This window comes from Ovis canadensis, chromosome 11 (genome assembly GCF_042477335.2).
Source record: "Ovis canadensis isolate MfBH-ARS-UI-01 breed Bighorn chromosome 11, ARS-UI_OviCan_v2, whole genome shotgun sequence".
In the NCBI taxonomy this organism is placed as follows: domain Eukaryota; kingdom Metazoa; phylum Chordata; class Mammalia; order Artiodactyla; family Bovidae; genus Ovis; species Ovis canadensis.
Genome location: NC_091255.1, coordinates 51,102,856 through 51,125,439, shown reverse-complemented (window position 1 = coordinate 51,125,439; position 22,584 = coordinate 51,102,856). Strand labels below are relative to the sequence as shown.

At 56.9% G+C, this 22,584-nt stretch overlaps 3 protein-coding genes and 3 long non-coding RNA genes across 17 annotated transcripts in view; 3 read left to right on the top strand and 3 right to left on the bottom strand.

The window, feature by feature from the left end:
- Positions 1–492: 492 nt before the first annotated feature.
- Positions 493–3,711, top strand: CCR10 (C-C motif chemokine receptor 10). Its single transcript, XM_069541576.1, has 2 exons — positions 493–582; positions 1,437–3,711. The coding sequence occupies exons 1-2, from the start codon at positions 559–561 to the stop codon at positions 2,505–2,507; spliced, it is 1,095 nt and encodes a 364-aa protein (XP_069397677.1). The 5' UTR covers positions 493–558; the 3' UTR covers positions 2,508–3,711.
- Positions 645–2,261, bottom strand: LOC138414358 (uncharacterized). Its single transcript, XR_011246806.1, has 2 exons — positions 1,166–2,261; positions 645–1,017 (listed from the first exon to the last, which is right to left on the bottom strand). It is a non-coding gene; the product is annotated as an uncharacterized lncRNA (long non-coding RNA).
- A 334-nt stretch (positions 3,712–4,045) lies between the features above and the next one.
- On the bottom strand, positions 4,046–6,149 carry LOC138414356 (uncharacterized). 2 transcript variants are annotated; one of them, XR_011246804.1, is made up of 2 exons: positions 5,835–6,149; positions 4,046–4,599 (listed from the first exon to the last, which is right to left on the bottom strand). It is a non-coding gene; the product is annotated as an uncharacterized lncRNA (long non-coding RNA). The 2 variants fall into 2 exon arrangements; XR_011246803.1 differs by having other exon boundaries at positions 4,046–5,732; positions 5,835–6,045.
- Positions 4,636–13,514, top strand: PLEKHH3 (pleckstrin homology, MyTH4 and FERM domain containing H3). Of its 8 annotated transcripts, none has more exons than XM_069603767.1 (13): positions 4,652–5,295; positions 7,278–7,333; positions 7,690–7,769; positions 7,868–8,059; positions 8,150–8,307; positions 8,421–8,541; positions 9,563–9,869; positions 10,469–10,676; positions 10,909–11,036; positions 11,328–11,460; positions 11,654–12,112; positions 12,403–12,594; positions 13,132–13,514. In XM_069603767.1, the coding sequence occupies exons 1-13, from the start codon at positions 5,134–5,136 to the stop codon at positions 13,303–13,305; spliced, it is 2,370 nt and encodes a 789-aa protein (XP_069459868.1). In that variant the 5' UTR covers positions 4,652–5,133; the 3' UTR covers positions 13,306–13,514. The 8 variants fall into 8 exon arrangements, 4 of the variants coding, with proteins under 4 accessions (XP_069459866.1, XP_069459868.1, XP_069459867.1 ...); XM_069603766.1 differs by having other exon boundaries at positions 4,662–5,295; positions 10,909–11,045; XR_011259906.1 differs by having other exon boundaries at positions 4,690–5,295; positions 11,654–12,087.
- On the bottom strand, positions 13,446–19,490 carry LOC138447612 (tubulin gamma-2 chain). Of its 4 annotated transcripts, none has more exons than XM_069603816.1 (12): positions 19,170–19,490; positions 18,748–18,860; positions 18,381–18,548; positions 18,011–18,079; positions 17,420–17,499; positions 16,879–17,005; positions 15,948–16,034; positions 15,701–15,850; positions 15,198–15,350; positions 14,953–15,114; positions 14,610–14,833; positions 13,446–14,196 (listed from the first exon to the last, which is right to left on the bottom strand). In XM_069603816.1, the coding sequence occupies exons 1-11, from the start codon at positions 19,216–19,218 to the stop codon at positions 14,636–14,638; spliced, it is 1,356 nt and encodes a 451-aa protein (XP_069459917.1). In that variant the 5' UTR covers positions 19,219–19,490; the 3' UTR covers positions 13,446–14,196; positions 14,610–14,635. The 4 variants fall into 4 exon arrangements, with proteins under 4 accessions (XP_069459917.1, XP_069459919.1, XP_069459916.1 ...); XM_069603818.1 differs by having other exon boundaries at positions 18,780–18,860; positions 19,170–19,459; XM_069603815.1 differs by lacking the exon at positions 13,446–14,196 and having other exon boundaries at positions 14,440–14,833.
- The window catches only part of LOC138414354 (uncharacterized), a 44,235-nt gene continuing 40,985 nt past the window's right edge, over positions 19,335–22,584 (top strand). The window contains exons 1-2 of the long non-coding RNA XR_011246800.1: positions 19,335–19,595; positions 20,614–20,730. This is a non-coding gene — a long non-coding RNA (uncharacterized lncRNA). The remainder of the gene's footprint in view (positions 19,596–20,613; positions 20,731–22,584) is intronic.

The window sequence follows — 22,584 nt, the reverse complement described above, 5'->3', positions numbered from 1 at the left end:
CGGGGGTAGAGAGCCTCCCGCCACCGGGAAATACCCTGAATAACCCGAGGCTGACAGGGACTGTGGCCGCAAAGATGGGGGAAGGGAGAAAGGGCCGGCTGGGGGATCCTGGAAAATCCAAGAAGAGAGATGGAAAGGGAGGGTGCTTGGAGATAGGGAGAAGTGTAAGTAGAAAGAATCTAACATTTTCAGACAGCAAATTCTGCTCCAGGCACGCGTGCTAGGCACCTTCATTACCCTGTGAATTCTGCATTTTTACCTCACTCCATTTTGCAGATGAAAAACCTGAGGCTCAGAGAGGTAAAAAAAAAAAAAAAAAAAATTATTCAGATCCCACAGGTAGCTACCAAGTGATAATATTCCAAAACACATTCTTTTTCTACTGGCAAGGTAAATTATTTTTTTTAGGAGGTAGAATAGGAAAGTTAGGTAAAGAGGGCCCACAGACCCTCATCCCCACCTCCGTCTCAGCCCTTCTCCCCGCCCCTTCCTTCCTGTCCCATTAGTTTATAACTTCTCTCCCCGGTGGCTTTACCTCAGAAACTTGAGTAGCCAGAGATGGGGACTGAGCCCGCAGAACAGGTGGGAGTGGGGGCAGGGGGGAGGAAAGGGTTACAGGGAGGGAGGGTAAATGTGAACGGATGGGATTCCCCACCTGGCACCAGGCCTCTGCCTTCCTATGACCTACCTAGGATGCCTGGAACCCTCTGGAACCAGGGGTCCTCCAGATAGAAGGGGCTAGTAATGAGAGGCTGGGGTTGGGGGACACGACTGGGGATGAGAGGAAGGGTGAGCTGAATCTTTAGGTCTAAGGTCCTAACTGAGCCCAGAAAACCTGAACTCCAACCCTTACATCATGAGTAGTTCAGTGAACCTTGTACTGGAAGCTTAGGGGTGGGGGGTGAGGAGGAGAGAAGGGAAAGGAGAGAGAGAAAACGATTCTCCAGACCAAGCAAGAATTCCAGGGACCAAGTGTGAGGCAAAGTCTGAATATGGGTGTTCTTCCAGGAGATGGCGCTGCAAAAGAATGGAAGCTCTTAAGATTTATTAATAATACAGACGCTGGGCCCTTCAGAGAGCACAGATGCTTCACATTCATTATCTTCCTTATTTCAAACAATCCTTGTTTCAAACCACCCCTGGGGATTTCTGATCTCCACATTACCTATTAGACAGGTGGAGAGCCAGAAAAGCAAATGATTTGCTCAAGGTCACCCAGGAAGCTGGATGTAGGGACAGGAGGGGTGTGCCGGAAGTCAAGGCCTGTCGAGGATATGCTAGGAAGAGTTTAGAAAAGAGTTTATGTCTTCGCCCTGTGTACTGTACCATTGTACCTGGTCACACACAGGCTCTTAGCTTGGAATGCTTGTGTGGGAGGGGGAGCCGTGTGGTTGAGGCTTGTCTCATAAGATCTCTTCTTGTTATGGCTTCCTCAGGTCTCCTGGGGACCGTACTCTGGGGAGGATGAGGAGGCATATTCGGTTGAGCCCTTGCCAGAGCTCTGCTACAAGGCGGACGTCCAGGCCTTTAGTCGCGCCTTCCAACCCAGTGTCTCCCTGACGGTGGCTGCACTGGGTCTGGCCGGCAATGGCCTGGTCCTGGCCACCCATCTGGCAGCCCGACGTGCTGCCCGCTCACCCACCTCCGCCCACCTGCTCCAGCTGGCCCTGGCCGACCTTCTGCTGGCCCTGACCCTGCCCTTTGCCGCAGCCGGGGCTCTGCAAGGCTGGAGTCTGGGAAGTGCCACCTGCCGTGCCATCTCTGGCCTCTACTCGGCCTCCTTCCACGCCGGCTTCCTCTTTCTGGCCTGTATCAGCGCCGACCGCTACGTGGCCATTGCGCGGGCCCTCCCAGCTGGACCGCGGCCCTCGGCGCCCGGCCGTGCACACTTGGTCTCAGTCATCGTGTGGCTGTTGTCGCTGCTCCTGGCGTTGCCCGCTCTCCTTTTCAGCCAGGATGGGCACCGGGAAGGCCAGCGGCGCTGTCGTCTCATCTTCCCCGAGGGCCTCACGCAGACGGTGAAAGGGGCGAGCGCCGTGGCGCAGGTGGTCCTGGGCTTCGCGCTGCCGCTGGGCGTCATGGCGGCCTGCTATGCGCTGCTGGGCCGCACGCTGCTGGCCACCAGGGGGCCCGAGCGCCGGCGCGCGCTGCGCGTCGTGGTGGCCCTGGTGGCGGCGTTCGTGGTGCTGCAGCTGCCCTACAGTCTCGCCCTGCTATTGGATACTGCCGACCTCCTGGCGGCCCGCGAGCGGAGCTGCCCCGCCAGCAAGCGCAAGGATCTGGCACTGCTGGTGACCGGGGGTTTGGCCCTAGCCCGCTGCGGCCTCAACCCGGTGCTCTACGCCTTTTTGGGCCTGCGCTTCCGCCAGGACCTGCGGAGGCTCCTCAGGGGTGGGGGCTGCAGTCCAGGGCCTCACCCCGGCGGCGGCCGCTGCCCCCGCCGACCCCGCCTTTCTTCCTGCTCGGCTCCCACTGAGACCAACAGTGTCTCCTCCTGGGACCACTAGGGCTGCGAATCAAGAGGATTGGGCGGGCTGAGGAAATGTTTCCAGGGAGAGTAGTGGGAAGGGGGAGTCGGTGGGGGGCACTGAGAAAGAGGTAGGGACCTAAGGAATTGCTTCTGTACTTTGGCACATTAAATAGACAACATGGAAATGAGATGCAACTCAACAACTGTTACTATTTTTGAGTCACCGGCTTGGAAATGATTTGTAGCAGGGCAGAAATGGTGGTTCCCCCCGCCCCGCCTTCCCACTCTCCCGCTCTTGGCTCTGAGAGGAAGGCGCTGAGAGCCTGGGTGGGGGTGGGGGTCTCCTGAGCCTGCTAAAGCTCTAGACACTGACACCCACTCTCACCGGGCCTCTGCCAGCAGAGGTAAGGTGGGAAAGTTGCCAGGCGAGGAGGGGTGGGGGTTCCTCCTGATACAGTGTAAGGAAGAGCTTTCTAACAACTAGAGTGCTATCCAGTAATGGCTGCCTTAGCAAGTACCGAGTTTCTGGCCTCTGGAATGCTCAGGCTGAGGCTGTCCGGGACTGTGTGTGCCTATGCCTGGTGTGGGGGTAGGAACGCGGCCAGGAGATTCCCGTTTTGGGTGTGCTTTTGGATTCAGTTACCACTCTAGAGTCCCTTCTAAGGTTCTCTTTTAGGGACAAAAAAGTAATCTAAAAAGTTGAGTTGAAGTTTTTCACCTTGGAGAAAATCCAAGGAGAGAATTCCAATTTGCAGATTTACAAAGAGTGGTTACCACGGGTGAGGTGGGGGTGGGGGTGAAGCCATTCTCCGTCTTCCTTCGGGACAGGGTCAGAGGGAATGCACTGAGCCTGCTGGAAAGACAACGGAAAGAACTTCCCTGCAGGCAAGGGCCTGGGATCCAGGCAGGGAAAAGAGTATATGGTTTCCATCCCGAAGAAGTCTCAGGGCAGGCCTCTCTCATCTGGGGCGAGGACAAGGCTGGGATGGCCTCTAGAGACATTGATTCCCAGTCTTTGTTTTACATAGTCAAGACACGCAGAATGGTGTCCACGTGCCACAACTCTCGCAGTTTAACATCCGGTCAGCAAAGCTGCCCTGACTACTGCAGCCAGGGGTCTGGGGACCCAGGGCAAGAAGGGCGGAGAGTGGCGGGGATGTCTCCAGGGAGGCGCTGGCCTGTCGTCCCTGCCCTGTCCCGCCCCGCCCAGCTCGGGCTAGTTTTCCTTCTCGGAGCCTCCGGGGGCTGAGACTAAGAAGCACGGCCTCCCGGTACCAGGCTCCAGGGAAGGCCCGGAGATGGCGCCGATCCTCAAAGGGTCCAAGCCACTGGGGGTCAACCTGGAACCCTCCACCAGAGCTCGCGGGAATCGCCGCTGAGTCAGCAACGCAGGCGCGCGCCCGCGGTCACTCTGGCCCCGCCCCTCTGGCCCCGCCCCGTCCGCTTAGAGCCTCGGTTAACCCCTTCCTACCCCAGAACCGCAGGATCGTCACCTGAGAAGCCTCCACTCCATTCGAAGACCACGGGATGCCCTAGAATCCCGTCACTCTACTCTTTCAACTGGAGTTCAGTGAGTTGTGCGCTCTAAATTAGATTTTATTTTGGGCCCTGGACTGTACTTTCCCGGAGTCTCTGCCTCAGCTTCTACACCTCAAAGAGGTGACTCAGATCGAGGAATTGGACTCCATCCATGGGCGGAGGGCTACACCTCTAGGGCTGTGCGTGGCGCAGGTAGCTAAGGCTCTTTCCTTTCTTAGGAGCCCTGTGACGAGCCAGCAGTCGGAGGGCAGCACTCGGAGGTTTCCTCTATGCCCTATGGGCACTTTGTTCTCCAAAGCTCTTGCCCAAGAGGGCTTTTAATTTGTTGGTTGGTAAGCCAAGAGTTAAAACAAGAGCATGAAGGCGGGCTTCCGTGACGTCACTAGCAGTCCGCGTCTGACCTCAGAGGCGGGGGCGTGGCTAACATCACACTGCCCCCTCCCTCCCTATTCCCCGGCCCCTCCCCGCTGTCACCAAGCCAGGGGCACATGATGCAACCCGCCGCGGTTCAGTAGGTTGATTGGTGGCCGCGCCCGGCGCCAGGCACAAGGATTGGACAGAGGAGGCTGTGACGAAAACTGGACACAGCCCTGAAAAGAAGGGAGGAGAGAAAGAAGTGGGAGGGGGGCCCGAAGAGGAGGGGGTTGGGGAGGCGGGGTCCCGGCACTGTGCTCGCGCCCCTAGCGCGCCAGTCCCCGGGCTGCAGGGAGCGCAGCGCGCGCGGCCCGGGCCCCGGCCACCGGACGCCCTACCGGACACGACCCTCCTTGGAGCTTGGACAACTGCCCACCTCGGACACTGCACCGGACACTGCCCTCCACAGGGCTGGACACTACAACGGACACTACTTCCCAGCTCCGGACATTGCTCCCTCCCCCCCCACCCCCTGCCCTGGACGCTTCCCCCCTCCCCCTCCGGGGGCCCAGACTCCGAGCCCCCTGCAGGCTCCAGCTAGCGACCCTCTGCACCCCAGCGCCAGACACCATCTCCTCCCACTCCCCCACTCCCTTTTCCTCCTCCCGCCTCATCTTTCTCCTGCTTGGGTCGGAGCCCCGCCAGTTTCCCCGACCCCCTGCAGCTCGGCCTCGGCTGCCCGCGCCCCCATCCCGCGGCTGCTCGCCCGGATGCCTCTCCCCGGGGGATTGTGGTGGCTTCTCTGCTGCCGTCGAGGCTTTACTCTTCTGCACCGGGACTACGGGGACGGCGAGCTTAGCGGGGACGGGGACGAAGACGAGGACGAGGAGACCTTTGAGCTACGGACCCCGAGTCCAGCGGGCGGCGGGAGGGTAAGTCCCTGGGGGGTTTGGAGCCTTGTCTCAACCCCTCTCACTACAACCGGCCGTCAAGCCTAATCCTGCTCCAGACTCCAGCAAACGCCGTGTGGACTGGGGTTTCAGGAGACGTTTTTGCCTGGGGGCTCGAAGCCCCCGAGAGCTCCAGCAGCAGCCCGCCTTGGGATCTGCCTGTGGGCCTCGCGCAGCACGCTGGGCGCTGTCCACCTGCTGGGGGCCCTGAGGCAGGGGAGGTGTCACGCCTGGCGCGACCTGGCCCTGCCTCTCCCTTCCCCGCCGGGCCCGCGTCCCATCCCGTCTCCTTCCGCCTCCGCCAGCGCCGAGGAATGTGGCGAGGCCGGCTGGGCAGCTCGGACGCCTGGGTCCGCTCCGCTCCCAGTTCACGAGCGCAGGGCGCTGGGGCCAGATGCGGGAGTTCCCGCCGCAGGGACCTGGGCGAGGGGAAGCAGGTATCCTTAGATTGGGGTCCGTGGCGGGGGCTCCATGGAGAGGGAGCTGGGCGCCACAGCCCTCCGAGGACCCCTCATCATTACCCTGGCACTCAGGACAGAACTCTCCGACCTTCCTGGTGAGGCTCCTCGGGAATCCTGAGGGAATGGTGAGAGACATTCGGCTCCGGGGTTTCGTCGAATCTTGCCGTGGGGAAACTGAGGCTCTACTGATGTAGATCACGCCCTGACGTCCTCTCTCTCATGCCCCTACACATCAGCCACCAGACTCCGGGCAGCCAGACTCGTGTGCTGTGGCCTGGGTCAGGCTCCCATCCCCCGCTCAGGGGTCCCCAGCAGGCCCAGTGGCTCAGTGCCCGGGTGGGGCGGGCTGCGCCGCCCGCCGGGGCCGGCGCCAGCACCTGGCGGAGGCGGAGGGCGGATAAATATAGAGGGGAGGGGAGGGAGGGAAGCAGGGGACTGTGATTAGGGTAGTTGGTCTAAGAGAGGGGTCAGCACCTGCCCCTACGGTGGTGTGGCTGAGAGCCCCTCTTGGCCCCGCCAGAAAATAAGAGGACCTGTGCCCCTGAAGGCATTGGACCCAGGCGTCCCCAAGCTTCCAGCCTGGGCAGGGTCGGCTTTGTGAACCACTGCCATTGCCTCCCTCCTGCTCCACCTCCACCCCTCCCCCCAGAGCTTGGGGACAGGTGTCCCTGGTCCCCCTCCCCCGCCTCCTGGCTTTAGCTGCCTGGTCGCAATGGGACCCTGGCACAGTTCCCGCCTGACCTGGTTCCTGGATGGGTTTTCAGCCTCTCTTAGACCCCAGTCTACAGTAGAAGTTCCAGGGCACAAAGGTGGGATGGGGGAGGGAGGGCAAAATCCTGGACTGTACCTTCCATGCAGAGTATTCTTCAGCCTGGCCTGAGCCCCAGCAAAAGGGCAGGGTCTCTACCTACCACTGAATTTCAGGGGTGTCTGTGGGAGGGGATAAAAAGCTCTTGGAGAAACTCCTATACAGAAAGGGTTCCTCTTCCCTTCATTCACCTCCATGCCTACCACCTGCCTGCCAGCCTGAACGCCCACCAGCCAAAGAAGGGAAAATGAGGAGGAGGGGGGTGACTTCGAGTCTGCCAGAGCAAGAAAGGACTTCATCCACCACTCCCTTTTCAAAGATTGGGAAGCTAAGGCCCAAAGACTTGAGGGGGCTTGCCCAGGTTCCACAGTGAGTTTCTGACTGGAAGTGATGTTTGAGCTGGTATTAGAACCCTGGTCTCCTGACTCTGCCTGGTGCTTTTTCTACTCTTCCCCAACCCCTGATTGCCTCTTGAATCACAGACAAGACGAGAGTCTTGACTTCTTAGCTTGGGCTGTTGGGTAGAGACTGGTGGAAGGGGCAAGTCCAGTGGCTTCAGCTCGCTGGGTCAGTCACAGTCACCACCCCACGCCTCGATTCCTCAATTCCCTGAGCTGCGCTGTCCCAGAGCAGAAGCCACTGGCATCCTGCAAGGAGGGTTCTGAGCCTGAGGGATGCCCTGTCTGTTTCCCCAGGGCCCCCTAGATGTGACGCTGACTCAGCCTATGAGGAGTGGGCCAGTTTCAGACAGGTGAGCCTAGCCCCTGCAGTCCCATGGTCTGGAGACCCCAGCCAGTTCCTGGGACCCCCATCCTCTCCTTCCCTCCCGCGGTTGTGCAATAAGGGAGAGGCCTTACGCCGGACGCTGTGGTTTGGCCAGGGTCCCGGGGGGCGGTCCGGCTGGGGGCGCGGGGAGGAAGGGGGGGTCCAGGCTATTTCTGGTTCGAGGTCAGAACGGCCCAGCAGTTCCCACAGCCTGGGGGAGGGGTGCCCAGCCGGGAGTAGGCACCCCTCGTGGCCTGCCTGGGGAGCCCTTAGAGAAGAGCCTCCTGGAGGCGGGGTGCAGGACCGGCAGGCTTGCCCAACCCTCGCTCCCCTCTTGCCCAGGCTGCAAAGCTGGGAGGAGACGCGGAGCCTCATCCCGGAGAAGGGGCCGTCTGAAGACGACCCAGATGTCGTCGTGAAAGGTGGGGATCCACCTCATACGCTCTAGAGGCCCCGATCCCAACCCTCCAGGGGATGATGTCTTATCCTGCTGATCCCCTTTCCCGCCTTCTCCCCGAAGGTTGGCTGTACCGAGAGCCCCGCGGAGGAGGGGCGCGGCCCTGGTTGCCCCCGCGCCGAGCCTGGTTTGTGCTCACCCGGGACTCCCTGGACCAGTTCAGCAGCAGCGGAAAGGGGGCGAGGCGGCTCGGGAGCCTAGTGCTCACCAGCCTGTGCTCAGTTTCCGGCCCTGAGCGCAGGCCCAAGGAGACCGGTGAGACCTCCTGGGGATTCTCCTACCTCCCCAGGCAGCTGCCCCAGGCAGCCCTGATTGCCCGCCCCCCACGGCCTCTCTTTCCCCCAGGTCTGTGGTCAGTGACCGTGAGTGGCCGGAAGCACAGCATTCGGCTCTGCTCGCCTCGCCAGTCGGAGGCAGAGCGCTGGGGGGTGGCGCTGCGGGAGGTGATTGCCTCCAAGGCGCCTCTGGAGACCCCCACCCAGCTGCTGCTCAGGGACATTCAGGTGCGAGAGAGAGAACTCCATGGAGAAAGAGGAGGGTGATGGACCCCTAAGCTTTCCGGGCTCAAGGGGGGAGCTCCCTTCTCCATCACTGAGATCATTTCCCTGGCCTCTAGGAGAGTCGTGGGGACCCAGAAGCCGTGGCCCTTATTTACAGAAGAAACCCGATTCTGAGGCACACCAGTGGAGCCCTGTATGCCCCACTCCTGCCTCTGCCCTACGGAGTCACTGCCCCAGGTGAGTGGTGCCATGGCCCAAGTCACTGGGATGGGGTCTCACTTGATAGGGATCTAGGAGTCCTCAGAGGACTAGCCCCTAGCCCCTCATTTTTCAAAGGATGAAGATGAAACAAGAAACGGAGCAGACTGATACCCAGGGTAGAGGGGGAGGGAAGCCAGCACAGAAAGTAAAGACCCCCTTTGACTGACTACCTTCTCTTTGGGTCTCATTCTGACTACTGATGTTCCTTCACGAGCTTTTACACACTCTCTCTTGTTCTTTCATTATACTCTCAACACCATGACATACTTCCTTTACAAGTGGTGGAAAAGCCACCACCTCAGGAGAATGTGCTGACCTCATTTAGCTACACTTCTCCCCCAAAGGGTATAATGACAGGCCCAGGTTCTCAAGCTAGAGGAATAAGGGCAGCTGGGAGAAGAGCCTTGGTTTTCTGACTCTCAGTCCAGCCTGTCTTCTGGCCCAGTGATGACTCTCAGTACCTAAGTACAGAACCCACGGTTTGACTGTGTCTTTTAGTCTATCCCTCCAAGTTACTAGGGCTTCCCTGCTGGCTCACGCGGTAAAGAATCCGCCTGCAATGTGGGAGACTTGGGTTCAGTCCCTGGGTCGGGAAGATCCCCTGGAGGAGGGAACACTCCCCACTCCAGTATTCTGGCCTGGAGAATTCTATGGACAGAGGAGCCTGGCAGGCTACAGTCCATGGGGAAGCAAAGAGTCACTACATGGAGAAGCAAAGTTACACGACTGAGCAACTAACACTTTTTCCAAGTGTTACTAACTTGAAGCCTAGCCTTAGTGGGTCTAGAGGGGGAGATTCCTGGGAGGCAGGGGTTGAATTTGGCTCTGTGGGGACCATTGCTTTCCCTTCACTCTTCCTGTCCTTCGCACTCTCCCCTCCTTGCCACCCCTGTCCCCTTGTACTCCCTCTGACCTTCCCGCGGTTCACGCCTTCCTCCCAGGGCCCGTCTTTGTTTCCCCTCTCCAAACCGTCCCTCCGCCCCCAACCCTCCCTCAGGTCCCGGCTACGCGCCCTTGCGGGAGGAGGCCGTGAGGCTGTTCCTGGCGCTGCAGGCCCTGGAGGGGGCGCGGCGCCCCGGGCCCCTGATGCAGGGTGTGCTCCAGACCTGCCGGGACCTGCCTGCGCTCCGAGACGAACTCTTCCTGCAGCTGGCTAAGCAGACCTCGGGCCCCGCGGGGCCCCCCGGGCCGCCAGCTACCCAAGACCCCGCGGCCCTGCGGTACTGGCAGCTCCTCACTTGCATGAGCTGCACCTTCCGGCCAGGTGGAGCCGTACGGGGACACCTCCTTGGGCATCTGGAGAGGTGAGAGGGGAGGCGTGGGGGAAAGGCCAAGGCAAGGGAGAGGAGGGAGCTGGGAAAGAATGGCAGGCCATTCCAAAGGGTTTGGCAGATGGAGAACTTGGACCCAGAGAAGGGAAGGGACTTGCCCAAGGTCAGGGCCGCTGCTCCGGAGCGCAGTGCCTTTGTGGGAATCACAAGTTCATACCCCACTTGTGGGCGGAGGAATTACAAAAAAGGCTCCCACTTTGGGCAGAAGAATTATTAAAAGGCTGTTTTTCCTTGGGGCTGATGCAGTCCAGCGCCAGGACTTCTGGCTGGAAGGCAGAATACGGCTGGAGTTTGGATTTCAACCCAAAGGAGGAGCATGGAAATTTTGGGAAGTGGGAGGGGGCAGATAGGCTGCCAAGGGCCTTTGAAAGTAATTCAGCTCCTTACTGAGCGTGGGGGTGGGGTGGGGTGGGGTTTAGATTCAGAACAGCTGGTGGTGCTGCCTTCAAGGAACTTAGAGTTGGAGGGGAGGGAATCGGGCGAGGTGAAATAAAGTCTGAGCTAAAAAGGCAATAGGGAGGAGGAGAAGGCAAGCCCTGGGAGCGCTAACCCTCCAGTTGTCCCTAATCCAGGACTGAGCAGGCGCTCCCGGACTCGGAACTGGCGGAATATGCGCGCTTCATACGGAGAGCGCTGGGCCGGACGCGCGGCCGGGAGCTAGTGCCATCGCTGGCCGAGATTTCCGCGCTGAGCCGACGGCAGGAGTTGTTGTGTACCGTGCACTGTCCGGGGGCTGGTGTCTGCCCTGTGGCCATAGACTCCCACACCACGGCGGGAGAGGTAAGACCAGAGAGAACCCCGGAGACCTCAGCCTCCCAGCGTCCCGTGCCTGGCTTTCGTGGTGCCGGGACTCTAGGTTTGCCCGAGTCTGAGAGTCATCAGCTGGATAAGGGCTGAGTGTGGCGGGACTAAGAGAGCTGACAGATCCCTCCAGTTGGACCCTTCCAGAAGTACTGGCAGGCCCCCTGCGCGGTCTGAGCCTGACTTTCCCTTTATGCTCCCTGCCTTCCAGGTGGCTCGAGAGCTGGTGGGGCGGCTGGGCTTGACCCGGAGCCGTAATACATTCGCGCTGTACGAGCAGCGAGGGGCGCAGGAGCGAGCCCTGGCCGGGGGCACTCTCGTGGCCGACGTGCTCACCAGGTTTGAGAAGTAAATGTCCAGCCCCAGCCCTGCTCTCCGTTAGCCCATTGGCCTCTCTGCTTCGATCCATCCCTAAGTAAACGTTTACCGAGCGCTGGCCTCGGCACGGTGAAGTTCACAGGCGGATTCCTGCCTGCCGGCGGTTTGCAGTTGGGCTTCGAGGCTTGCCTCCGCGGTCCACTCCGCCCTGGCGGGCCCCGCCCCCAAACATCTGGCCTCGCCTCTTTCCCCTGGGCGGCCGCCTGCGGGGCCCTGCTGCCCGGCCGTATCGCTCCCTTCTTTTTGCTGCAGCTTGGCGGCGGAGGAAGCCGGGCTGGAGGACCCGCCGGACACCGGTTGGAGACTGTGTCTGCGTCTTCACGGACCTCTGCACCCTGAGGGGCTGTCCCCAGACGGTCACGAACTGCCCTTCCTCTTTGAGCAGGTGAGGCTCTCCCGCACTCACGGCCGGGGGAGACCCCGTAGCCTGAACCCCTCCCTTTCTGGGCCTTCGCTTTTCGTCGTTATGACAACCCCGGGGGAGGCGGTGCTCCAACCCAGACCTACAGTTCCGCACCCTAGGTGTCTTCGCGACGGTACCCGCGGCTCCCGTGCTGATCCCCGCTGCCTCCCCGTAGGCTCACGCTCTGCTGCTGCGCGGCCGGCCGCCCCCGCCCGACGACACGCTGCGCGCCCTGGCGGCGCTGCGCCTGCAGAGCCTGCACCGGGACTTCTCCCCGCGGGCGCCCCTGCCACGCCTGGACCGCTTGCTGCCCACCCCGGCCCGGCCGCGTGAAGACCCTCCCCGCCCGGTGCCCAGGCCTCCCCCCTCCGCCGCCCTGCTGGCCGGGGCGATCTGGAGCCCGAGCCTGGCCAAGAGGCGGGCGGAGCGGGCCCGGCACGGCGGGGCCGGCCGCACGGCTGGAAGCGTGGCCCGCGAGGGAGGAGGTGGCGCCGGCAGGGCAGCTGCTGTGCTGGGAGGCTGGAAGCGGCTACGGGGCATGGGCCGAGCTGAGGCCATGGCTGCCTACCTGGCTCTGGCGGCGCAGTGTCCAGGGTTCGGCGCTGCTCGGTATGACGTTCTGGAGCTGAGCACGGTGAGGGGGAGAAGGGAGAGGGGGACTCTGGTGGCCCAAGCCCCACACCTTTGCCCCAGAGCCACAGGCCCCCGTTGTGGGTCACTGCACTCCCTACACCCAGCACAGCTGCCCATCTCAAAGCCCAGGAATCACTGTCCCTGAGGCCCTCACTCTTGGCAGCTGTGGATCATGTGGGGGGTGGGAGGGACCAGGAAACGTCTTGCTCACAGCCATCTCCCTCCACCAAAAATAATGCAGCAGGGTCCCCTCTTTCCACCCTGACTCTGCCTGTCTGTCCACATCCGCAGGAGCCTGGTGGGGGCGCTCCACAGAAGCTATGCCTGGGCCTGGGAGCCAAGGCCATGTCCCTCTCGCGGCCCGGTGAGACAGAGCCCATCCACAGCGTCAGCTATGGCCGTGTGGCCGCCTGCCAGCTAATGGGTCCCCACACCCTGGCCTTGAGGGTGGGAGAGAGCCAGCTCCTCCTGCAGAGTCCCCAGGTGAGTGGGAAGAGGGTGTAGAAGGAGGAAGGGAGAGAGAGGGTGTTAAGAAACATTTATGAAACATTGAGCATGGGTCTACAGCCCTAGACCTTAGGGATCCCACAGTGATCAAAGACAAACTCAAGGAGCTTACGGTAGTACTGGCCATCAGACACTGAACAAGGAATCAAAGACTGTTAAAGATGGTGACAGATGCTACGAAGGAAAGGGTAGTGAGACAGGAAGTGACTGGAGGGGATCAGAGCATTAGGTAGGATGGTCAGGAAAAGCTACTCAACAACACCCAAAGGAGATCCTGGGACACAGCTTTCCAGGCAGAAGGACCTGCAAGTGCAAAGGTCCTGAGATGAGACTCACCTTAGGATAATAGAGGAGCAGAAGTGTGATAGGCACAGAGTGAGGGAGAGTGGTGATGAGGAAGGAAAGGTTAAGGAGGGCAGCTCGCATAAGGCCTTGGGAAGGAGCCTGGGTGGAGGATGAGACAAAGGAGAACTCATTGACCCCTTCTGTACTCTGACCTCTGCCCTCTCTTAGGTGGAAGAGATTGTGCAGCTGGTGAATGCCTACTTGGCCAACCCCTCCCCCGAGAGGCCCAGCAGCAGCCCTCCTCCATGCCAAGACCTGCCAGACACCTCCCCTCCCAGCCAGCACCCGGGCCTGGACGAGCCCCAGGGACAGTTTGGCTGTTTGGGGCAGCTGCAGGACTGAGCTTGCCAAGAGGTCACGACCTCCCTCTTGCCTCCAGCCTGGATCTGGACTACTCTGAGATTTCAGGGAACCATGGACCCTTTTGGCCCTGCAGGGACAGGGCATACCCCACACGTAAGGGCTGCAATGGGTGCAGACAATTTTCTAGTTTGTTTCTTAATTTATTTGTAGAAGAGAAGCCAAAAAAAAAAAATCCTTATTTACACAAACCCTTCCTGTGGGAGTGTTGTCAGTGGGACAAGTTGGAGCCCCAGAGCTCAGAGCTCCACCCCCAGGGACGCCCACACTCCCAGGCTTTTACCAGCACTGAGAGGAGTCTGAACACCACAGGGCTCCACCTTCCTTGACCTTCTAGATTTAACCTCCTCGTGGCCAGTATGCTGCCCTAGGGTGGTGGGTGGGGCAGGCAAGAGGGCAGTTTTAGAAGCTGGCAATTACTCATTCTTCTTCCATTGAGTGGCATGGGGGTGGCCTCTTGGCGTCCCTGAGGCCCGAGGGCAGTGAGTCACCAGGACTGGCACTACCCAGTCCTACCCTGGTGTCCTGCTTCTGGGTCTTAGTTGGGACCATCTTTAATGTGCCTACTGCTTTGGACCTGGAACAGAAGAAGCCTGGAGCAGGATCAGACCCAAGAACTGCTCTGGCACAAACAATGCATAGATTGGGATGGGCTCAGCTTTACTCCTGAGCTCTGTTACTGCTTTATCAGATCAAGCTGAATTGGGTTAACTCCTGAGGATCTAAATGCCTTGGGCCTGGGAATCCAGAGTCTTGGCTTTCTTGACTTGCTCAGAATGCTGCAGGCCTTCTTTCAGCAGCCACCACAGCCTCTGCCCTGAGTGGAGGAGGCTGGGGCAATATGGGCAATGTAGATCTACCCTCGGGCAGGACCTTAGGCACAGAGGAGACAGCAGACATTAGTAACGCTGGCTGCAGTAAAACAGCCTGGTTCTAGGCAGGGATGCTCATGGAAACAATGGACACACAGACCGGGACTACCTGGTAAGACTAGAGCAGGTAAAGCCTACCCTACCAGCACATGCCTGGGAACTGTGAGGCACCACGGAGATCCTTTCATTGTCCCCCGTGTTCACCCACCAAGGCCTGACAGCTATTCACAGACCAAGGCCTGACTATATTCACAACTAAGCTTTATTACTTTATTAGAGCTAAATAAGTGTATCAAGGGTTAAAGCGTCAAAAGGAAGAAGCAAAGCCCACTCTTGGGTTGGAGAAGAATCTAGAACCTTGTTGGTAAGGGGATTTTGGACCAGAGGAACCAAGTATGATGGGGCTGTGCTTACTGTCCAGAGGGTGCAGTAGGGAGGACTCACTGCTCCTGGGTGCCCCAGGAGATGTAGTCTGGTCGAGTGGCTGCGTGGTACTCATCAATCAGCTCCTGTACGACCTCCCTGGACCTGTCCAGCTCATCAAAGTTATCCTTAAAGATGTCCTCCTTCCGGAACTGCTCCAGGAAGGCCTCCCGCTTTCGCAGCTTGTCGTACTGCTGGCAGGAACTTTCAAAGAGCTGAAAAAGATAAAAATCTCCAGGATGGGAGCCAGGGTGAGACAGGGGGTTGGATTGGATCTGGGGGAGAATGATGAAGGTGGAAAAGGGGCCAAAGCAGACCAGGCAGCCAGGCTCACCGAGGAGATGCTGGTGTGGTTGGCCATCATGAGCCCACTGACCCTGTGGGCAGAAGGCAGGTAGGGCGACTTCCTGGACAGGGCCACCTGGATGCTGGCGGGGCCCCAGGGGATGAAGTTGGCCAGCTTCCGTTCCCGGATCCTCTGCAGGCTCTTGTGCACCTGGGGTGGGCACAGGAATGGTGGTGGTAGCCTCTCCTCTACCCCTGTGGGCTCTGGGGGTAGGACAAAGGGGCTTCACCTACCTGGGTGGGGTCCACCTCCCCCTGGATGATGTTGAGGATGGCGATGTAGCAGTGGTTGGTCTGGCGATCCCGGCCTGTGGACACCATCACGTTCTTGGGCTGCAGCAGTCGCCTCATGACATCCAGGACCGTGGTCTTTCTCACGCTGGCCACCTGGGGGGAGAGTAGCCACAGGGCAGCCCGGCACTCGGCACAGGCGAGAGACGCATGGACAGAGAGCATGAGGTGATGCACGGCCCCATCAGACGCAGGGGACCCTGGTCTCTGGGGAGTGTCCTTAGACTCAGGTCCTCACTGAGGCATCAGAGATCTCAGTCCCCCCGAGCTCAGCTTACTCATGCCCTTGTGCAGGAGCATCAGCAGACTCCATACAGCCCAGGCCCTGCAGGGCGCCACAGGCAGCGGGAGAGGAGAGCAAGTCAGCGAGGAAGCAGGGCCTCTGGGTGCAGCAGAGAGAAGGGAAAGGCTGGTCAGGGCCTGCTGGGCCTGAGGGCTGCTCTTACCGACTGGTCCGTGGTGAGGGGGGTGTAACCAGTCATGAGGAAGTGGAGCCGTGGCGTGGGAATGAGCGAGGCGATGAGGCCGATGAGGTCGTTGTTCATGTAGCCAGGGTAGCGCAGGGTGGTGGTGCTGGCTGACATGATGGTGGACACCTGGGGACAGTGTGCCGGGTCATGGGCCTTGTCCTGGGGGCCTCCCTTCCCTAGATGGTGCTTCGGGAAGGAGGGAGTCCAGGAGCGGGGGGCTCACCAGCTGGTTGATCTGGGAGAATGAGGGATTCTGGATGTGCAGGCGGTCTGTGGCAATCCGGTTCAGGGCTGTGTTGTCCAGCACCACCTGGGGGGACAGAAGAGGGTCACAGCACCTTTTTGAGGAGAAAGGGGGCAGAGAAATAAGTTATTAGCTTAGTCTCCCTCTAAACTCCAAAACTAGGAAGTAGGTGTGTTAATTTAAAGGGCAAGTACTGTCTCTGGGGAATCAGGAGACACTTCTACCATCCAGTGCATTAGAGAAATATTTGACTGTCCAACATGTGCCATGCATGGTACCTGGCTCTGGAGAAACCATAGAGAGTAAAACAGGCATGGTCTTCCCCGTCACCAGGTCTATAGTCTAGAGCTGCGGTGCCCAACTTTACCAGTTTCGTGGAAGACGATTTTTCCTTGGACAAGGTTAGGAGTGGGGTTTCAGGATGATTCAAGTGCATTACATTTATTGTGCACTTTATTATTATTACATCAGCTTCACCTCAGATCATTAGGCATTAGATGCCAGAGGTTGGGGACCCCTGGTCTAGAGAAGGGAGACTGGCATTGAATATAAAACAACAGAAAAGTATAGTTACGCCTGAAATAAGCACAGAGGAATTTGACCTTGTCTGGGTGGTGAGGGAAGGTTTTGCTAAGAAAGTAACCATTAGGCTGAGAATGGAAACATGAGTAGGTATTAAATAGGCTAAGTGGAGACATGTGGGAGGGGGGTGTTACTTTGTTGAGAGTCCTGCTACCTAAAGGGACTATGAGAAGCTTGGGGTCAGGTTCTTATTTCATACTTTGGGCCACCAAGTATGGCTTTGTTGGTTGTCTGTTCTCTGGGCAAGGGCTTGGGAAGGGCAGAGTGTAGGTGTCTCACTGGTTTGGGGAGGTAGGCCAAAGGCCCCGCTTCCTCCTCCCATGCTCACCACACAGTCAGCGTTCTGGGTCAGCCTCTTGAGTGTGAGCAGTGAGTTGTAGGGCTGGACCACCACATCGCTCATCTCGTCCTGGTTGGGAAACACTGAGTATGTCTGTACCAGCTTCTTGGGGTACCTGGGGGTGAGGAAGAGGGAAACGGGCAGGTAGCAGAGTGACTTGGAAGGACTCTCATCACTGCCCCTCTTTGTCTTCTCCAGGAATAACAGGGGCCGTTCCTTTCCAAGTGCCACCAAGGTCTTACACAAAAGGAGTGAGGGCAGAATGGAGTCTTTAGAGCCCAGAAGCCAAAAAAGATAAACCTGAAGCATCAAACCTCCCTCCCTCCTAGGTCCTCTCCCCCAGCTATGCAGACCCTCTGCTTCCTGGGAGTTATTGCTTCCAAGATGTTCCCTGGGAGGCCAGGCTCTGTTCCTACTTGTAACTCAAGGGCAGTAGTAATAGGGCTTTCAGCCAAAAGAAAAAGTGACAAAAGAAAAGACATTACCCAGGGAAACAGAGCTAATGCTCTCTTCCCAAACACAGGCTTACCTGTCATTCAATCGCTCCAAGAGGTAGGAGCCCAGGCCAGAACCGGTCCCCCCAGCGATGGAATGACACAGCACAAAGCCCTGCAGGGGAAGGAATGGAGAAGCAGTCTCCAGGGATCTGGGGGAGAGGCTTCTGGCTTGTCTCATGTCCCACTCCCAACCCTCTCAAGTCTCAGGGTTTCTTCTATATCCATCCAGTGTGAGGCTCCTTGAGAAGGAAGGAGCTGATGCCATCCAGATTAGGATCTTCTTGAGGACACAAACTGAACCTTATTTACTTCACCATCTCACATCTGATACTCAAGAGTTATGAATTAAATTGCCCCCATCACACATCTGATCAGGCTCTTTGTGACCCCATGGACAGTAGCCCATCAGGCTCCTTTGTCCATGGAATTCTCCAGGCAACAATAATGGAGTGGGTTACCATTCCTTTCTCCAGGGGATCTTCACGACCCAGGGATTTGAACCTGGGTCTCCTGCATTGCAGGCTGATTCCTTATCATCTGAGCGACCAGGGAGGCAACCTCCTGACTTCCCCCAGCACTTCTCAGCTTCCTCCCTCCTCTCCCCTAAAGGGGCAGAACCTCACCTCTAGGCTGTCACTTCCATCTGCTTCTCGGTCTATGATGTCAAAGATATCTTCATGGATTTTCTCACCCTGTATAGAGAGATGAGGAGGGAGGAGACACCTATAGAGACGTGAGGATGACGTTTCTGGAGAGCATCTCCTTTCAGCACCAGTAACTCTACCTTGGGACACTGCTGACACCTCAAGCAGAGCCCCGACTGTGGCCCTCACCCCAGAAATGCTACTTTGCATAAACTTCTCTATGTCTGTCCCTCTTATCAGGGTAGTCCCCTGTCTCTCACTGTCAGTATGGTCTAATCACCAGACTGCTTGTGCTTGCCTTACCCCAGGAAGGGAACATCAAGAATCTCCCGGATGGCCACCTGGATACCTGGGAGAATCCGCTGGCCCAGTTGTTGCCAGCTCCTCCTCCATGCTCTGACAGGTATATGTTCTCTGGGTTGTAGAGTTTGGCATAGGGGGAGTTGAGGATGGAGTGGATCACCCTGGGCTCCAGGTCCAGCAGCACTGCCCTCGGGATGTAGTGCTCATCGTCGGCCTGTCAAGAGGAGTCCAGAAGGGGCCCAATCAGCTCGGGCCTGCCCAGTCCTCCAGTCCTCCCAACTCTGGCTCCTGCCTGCCCTCCTCCTTCAAACCAGCCGCCCTGGCTCCTCTGCCCAGTGGGTTTCCCAGTACCCAAGCCCTTCCCTTCAGGCCTCGTGGGCCATTGCCAACCCTGGCTAAGTCGCTGGGGGCACCTGGTAGAAAAAGACGTCCTTGCGATCAGTGCCCTCGGTGGCGAACTCCTCCACGATGCCCTCGGGGCTGATACCATGCTCGGCGCACAGCTGTTTCCAGAACTCGAACCCAACTGGGGGATGGGGAGAGACGCCTGGGTCTGCTAAAGCCCTCTAGCAGAGGGCTCGGAGCCCAGGGTGAGGCTCAGACACTGTCACACATTCCAGGGTGGGCCCAAGACGCCCGGATCTGGGCGCCGTGACAGCTCAGGGTTAGAGGCATGTCTCTCGTGCTGGGTGTCATCATGCGCAGTAGGGCAGGGGGGTTATGGAACGGAAGCGGGGCGGGGGTGGGGTGGTGGTGTTGGAGGATGCCAAGCACTCGGGTGGGACCCGAAGGGGCAGAACCGGAGACTAGCTGGGCCCGGCTCTCGTTCGCTCACTCTGGTTGCCGCACTGGCCCAGCTGCAGGGTGATGATCTCCCGGGGCATCGCTCTTCAGATGAGGCCGCGCCAGCCTGGCCAGGCCGGGCAGGAGTCACGGCGGGGACGAATGCTTGGCAGCTGGGCGCGCAGGACGTGGGGAGCGCGCGCTCTCTTCTGCTTTTGACGCGGATGCTCGGTCTGCGCGTGTGCAGTGCGGGCCTCCTCTCGGCCGGCGGCCCGGGAGCCCAACCTGGGCATCATTTTCCCCCACAGCAGTTGCAGCTGGAATTCCGCACAGGCGCGGAGTGAGGCCACGCCCCCTCCTGCCCACCCGCCCCAGCTCTGCGCCTGCGCAGTGAGACGCGCCGGGACCGAGTGTGGGGGAAGGGAAGTGAGGGAGGGGACGTCCAGGTGTCTGGAATCACCGGCGCTCTGCCTTATAGGTAGGTGAGCGGCTCTGCCTGCTCTGATAGGTAGAGGGGCTGAATTCAAGCCAATTTTCGTCTTTTAAATTTCTATTTTTAAATTATATGTATCCAACAAAATTTACCATTTTAACCATTTTAAATTACAATTTTGTGAGGTTAAGTACATGTACATTGTTCTGTAACGGTCTCCAGCGGTCACCTACAGAACTTTGGCACCTTCCCAAGCTCTTACCTGTTGAACAGTAACCTCGCCCTTATCACCATTCTGCTTTCCGTCTCAGTGAATTTGACTAAGTGCCTCATACAAGTGGGATAACACAGTATTTGTCCTTTTGTGTCTGGCTTGTTTCACTTAGGTAATGTTATCAAGGTTACTCCATGTTACAGCATGTATCATACTTTTATTCCTTGTTAAGGCTATATAATATTCCATGGTATGCATATACCACGTTTTGTGTTTTATCAGTCCATCTGTCAATGGACACTGCCGTGCTTCTACTTAATACTGCTAATGAACATGGGTGTAGAATATCTTGTTTGAGTGCCTACTTTCAATTCTGGGTATATGCCCAGAATCAGAATTGCTAGATCATGGCAGGATTGTGTTTCCTTTATTTGAGGACTTGCCATACTATTTCTCACAGTGGCTGCACCATTTCACATTCCCACAGCAATGCACATGAGTTCCAGTTTCTCCACATCTTTATCAACACTTGTTACTTTAAAAAAAACAAAACAAATAGGCCATCTAAATGAATGTGAGGTGATATCTCATTTTGGTTTCTATTTTATTTTAAAATTTAAAAAGTTTTAAACATGCAAGCATGATTTTGATTTTTTACTATATATTTTTTATTCTGAAATTTTACATAAATGGTATGAGTGTAATATTCTTTTGTATCTTGCTATTTTCACCCTACTTTAGCTTTAGTGATTTAGCTATGTTGATACATGTAGATTCATTTTGTTCCTTTTAACTGTTTTATAGTATTTAATTGGATGGATAAAAACAGTTTATTCTATTTCCACACAGGGGTGATTTGATTGTTTCCACTTATTTGGTGTTACATCAAATGCCTACAGGAGTTATCCACTTGTGAACCTGAAGAAAAGTATTTACCAAGAGCTTGTACAGCTTCAACTTTACCAGGTTTGGCATATTTTTTCCTAGATGGTTGTACCAACTTGTACTTTTAACCAGCAATAGCATTTCCATTTCCCTATACTCAGTTCCACACTTGGGTTATCAGATCTTCATTTTTGTCAGCTCTAGATAACTCAAAGCTGTAACTTCCAGTTAGGATCACAATCAAAGCTGATTCAATTTTCTCTTGTTACTGACCCCTGGGAATTGCCTGTTCATTTCCTTTGCCCCCCACCTTTTTTTTTTTTTTTTCCTATTTGGCTGTTTCTCTTAATTCAAGATAGTCTACGAATTTTTTCTTGGTTTCATGGATTGCAAATATTATGGGCCTATGGCTTGTCTTTACCCTTTGTATATGATGTCTTTTGCCTCAGAGACGATTTTCATTTTAATGTAGACAAAGTTACCCATCTCTTCAGTTACGATTTGCACGTTTTATTCCTTCTTAAAGGATCTGCCTGTTCTCCCACTATTTTAAAGCTGTCCTCAGCTGTTTTCGTCCCAAAGCCCAATAGTTTTGCTTGTTTCTTGTAGGTCTTTAGTGCATCTGGAACTTATTTGGAGGCCTGCTGTAAGATAGGGATCTACTTTATCTTTTCCATATGGATGGCCAATTGTCTCCGAACCAATTATTGTAGAGTCGGTGCAGTTCGGCCTCTCCCCCGCCCCCAACATTCCAAGCCCTGGCTCCGACGTGTGCTGGCTTCTGGCCGCTCTTCCGTTCGATTGGGCTGTGGTTCTGTCCCCGTCTGGCGAGCTTTTTCTGGGAGCCGCTGCAGAGACGCTGGTGAGAGCACCGCGGCCAAGAGTCATGCTCAGACGAGGATTTTTTTTTTTTTTTTTTAGGTCTTGTTTTTTTTTCTCTCTCTCTCTTTTTTTTTTTTTAAAGGAGAACTCGGCCGCCTTCCAGCCCCGGCCGCCAAGAATCTGGGCTTCTTTAGAAGGCGCTGGCTGGCCCCACGCCTGTCCTCTCCCGGGCTCAGTTTCCCTCCCCTAACCCTACCGGGCCTGCCCGCCAGCTCCCTCCAGCTCCCGCCCTGCCGTCGGAAGAGTTCGAGCGCCCTCCCAGAGTATCCGCACGCAGGCCGGACGGCCTGTTCTGGGAGGATCTGGCTGCTTCCTTTGAAGTTTGAGGGTGGGGTCTGAGCGCCTCCGTTAGCCTTGAATCTCCCCTCCCCCGACGAAACAGCTCCTTAGGGCTGCCTGCCTTCAGAGGCTTTGCCAGGCCCTTCTCAGAATTTGCCCAGGTGAAGGGCAAGGCTTCAGACGTGAGAGTAAACTTGCCAGGCCTCCCCTCCTTTTGAGCCTGGAATGGCTGTTCGCTTCCTTTAAAATAATAAGCTGTAAGCCCTTTAGGAACACTTGTGAAACGTGGGAATTTAATTTCAGCCTTTTCTTAATTAACAATAGTGCCTTGCTCCTCCTTCTCCCAGAAGCAGGGAAACTTCCTTGAAATCTCAGTTTATAGGCAAACAGGTTAGAACGTGTGAATTTCTCTGAGTTGGAGAAGTTGCAGTGTAAGTTTTCTCTGAGAGGCCATCTCTGACAAGCTTGAGGCTCCTCCTCCTCTGCAGAAATGGGTTGGAAACTGAGGTGCTTGTGTACATTAGTTGAGCTGAACATAAATCCTCCCAGTTATTAGCAGGGTGTGCTTTCCATTTCTGCTGAGAACTGACCTGTCTGTTGGGGTTAAATGAGATGATGCATGAGCACTTAGCACAGTGCCTGACTCATAGTCAACACTCAGCAAATATTAGCTGCTGTTATATCACAAGATGCAATTGGAATTGAAATATAGTTTGCTGCTAGAGATAAAAGATCTTATGTGGGGTAAAAACTAAATGATTGTTTTAAATAAAT

Excerpts from the sequence above, each read along its gene's own strand:
- CCR10 (XM_069541576.1), top strand. The coding sequence starts at position 559 with ATGGGGACTGAGCCCGCAGAACAG. Across the intron at positions 583-1,436 it reads GGACTGAGCCCGCAGAACAG|GTCTCCTGGGGACCGTACTC; the intron begins GTGGGAGTGGGG and ends TGGCTTCCTCAG.
- PLEKHH3 (XM_069603764.1), top strand. The coding sequence starts at position 5,134 with ATGCCTCTCCCCGGGGGATTGTGGTGGCTTCTCTGCTGCCGTCGAGGC. Across the intron at positions 12,113-12,402 it reads ACGTTCTGGAGCTGAGCACG|GAGCCTGGTGGGGGCGCTCC; the intron begins GTGAGGGGGAGA and ends CCACATCCGCAG. Across the intron at positions 12,595-13,131 it reads TCCTCCTGCAGAGTCCCCAG|GTGGAAGAGATTGTGCAGCT; the intron begins GTGAGTGGGAAG and ends GCCCTCTCTTAG.
- LOC138447612 (XM_069603816.1), bottom strand. The coding sequence starts at position 19,218 with ATGCCCCGGGAGATCATCACCCTGCAGCTGGGCCAGTGCGGCAACCAG. Across the intron at positions 16,035-16,878 it reads CCCAGAACGCTGACTGTGTG|GTGGTGCTGGACAACACAGC; the intron begins GTGAGCATGGGA and ends CTGTCCCCCCAG. Across the intron at positions 15,351-15,700 it reads CCCTCACCACGGACCAGTCG|GTGGCCAGCGTGAGAAAGAC; the intron begins GTAAGAGCAGCC and ends CTCTCCCCCCAG.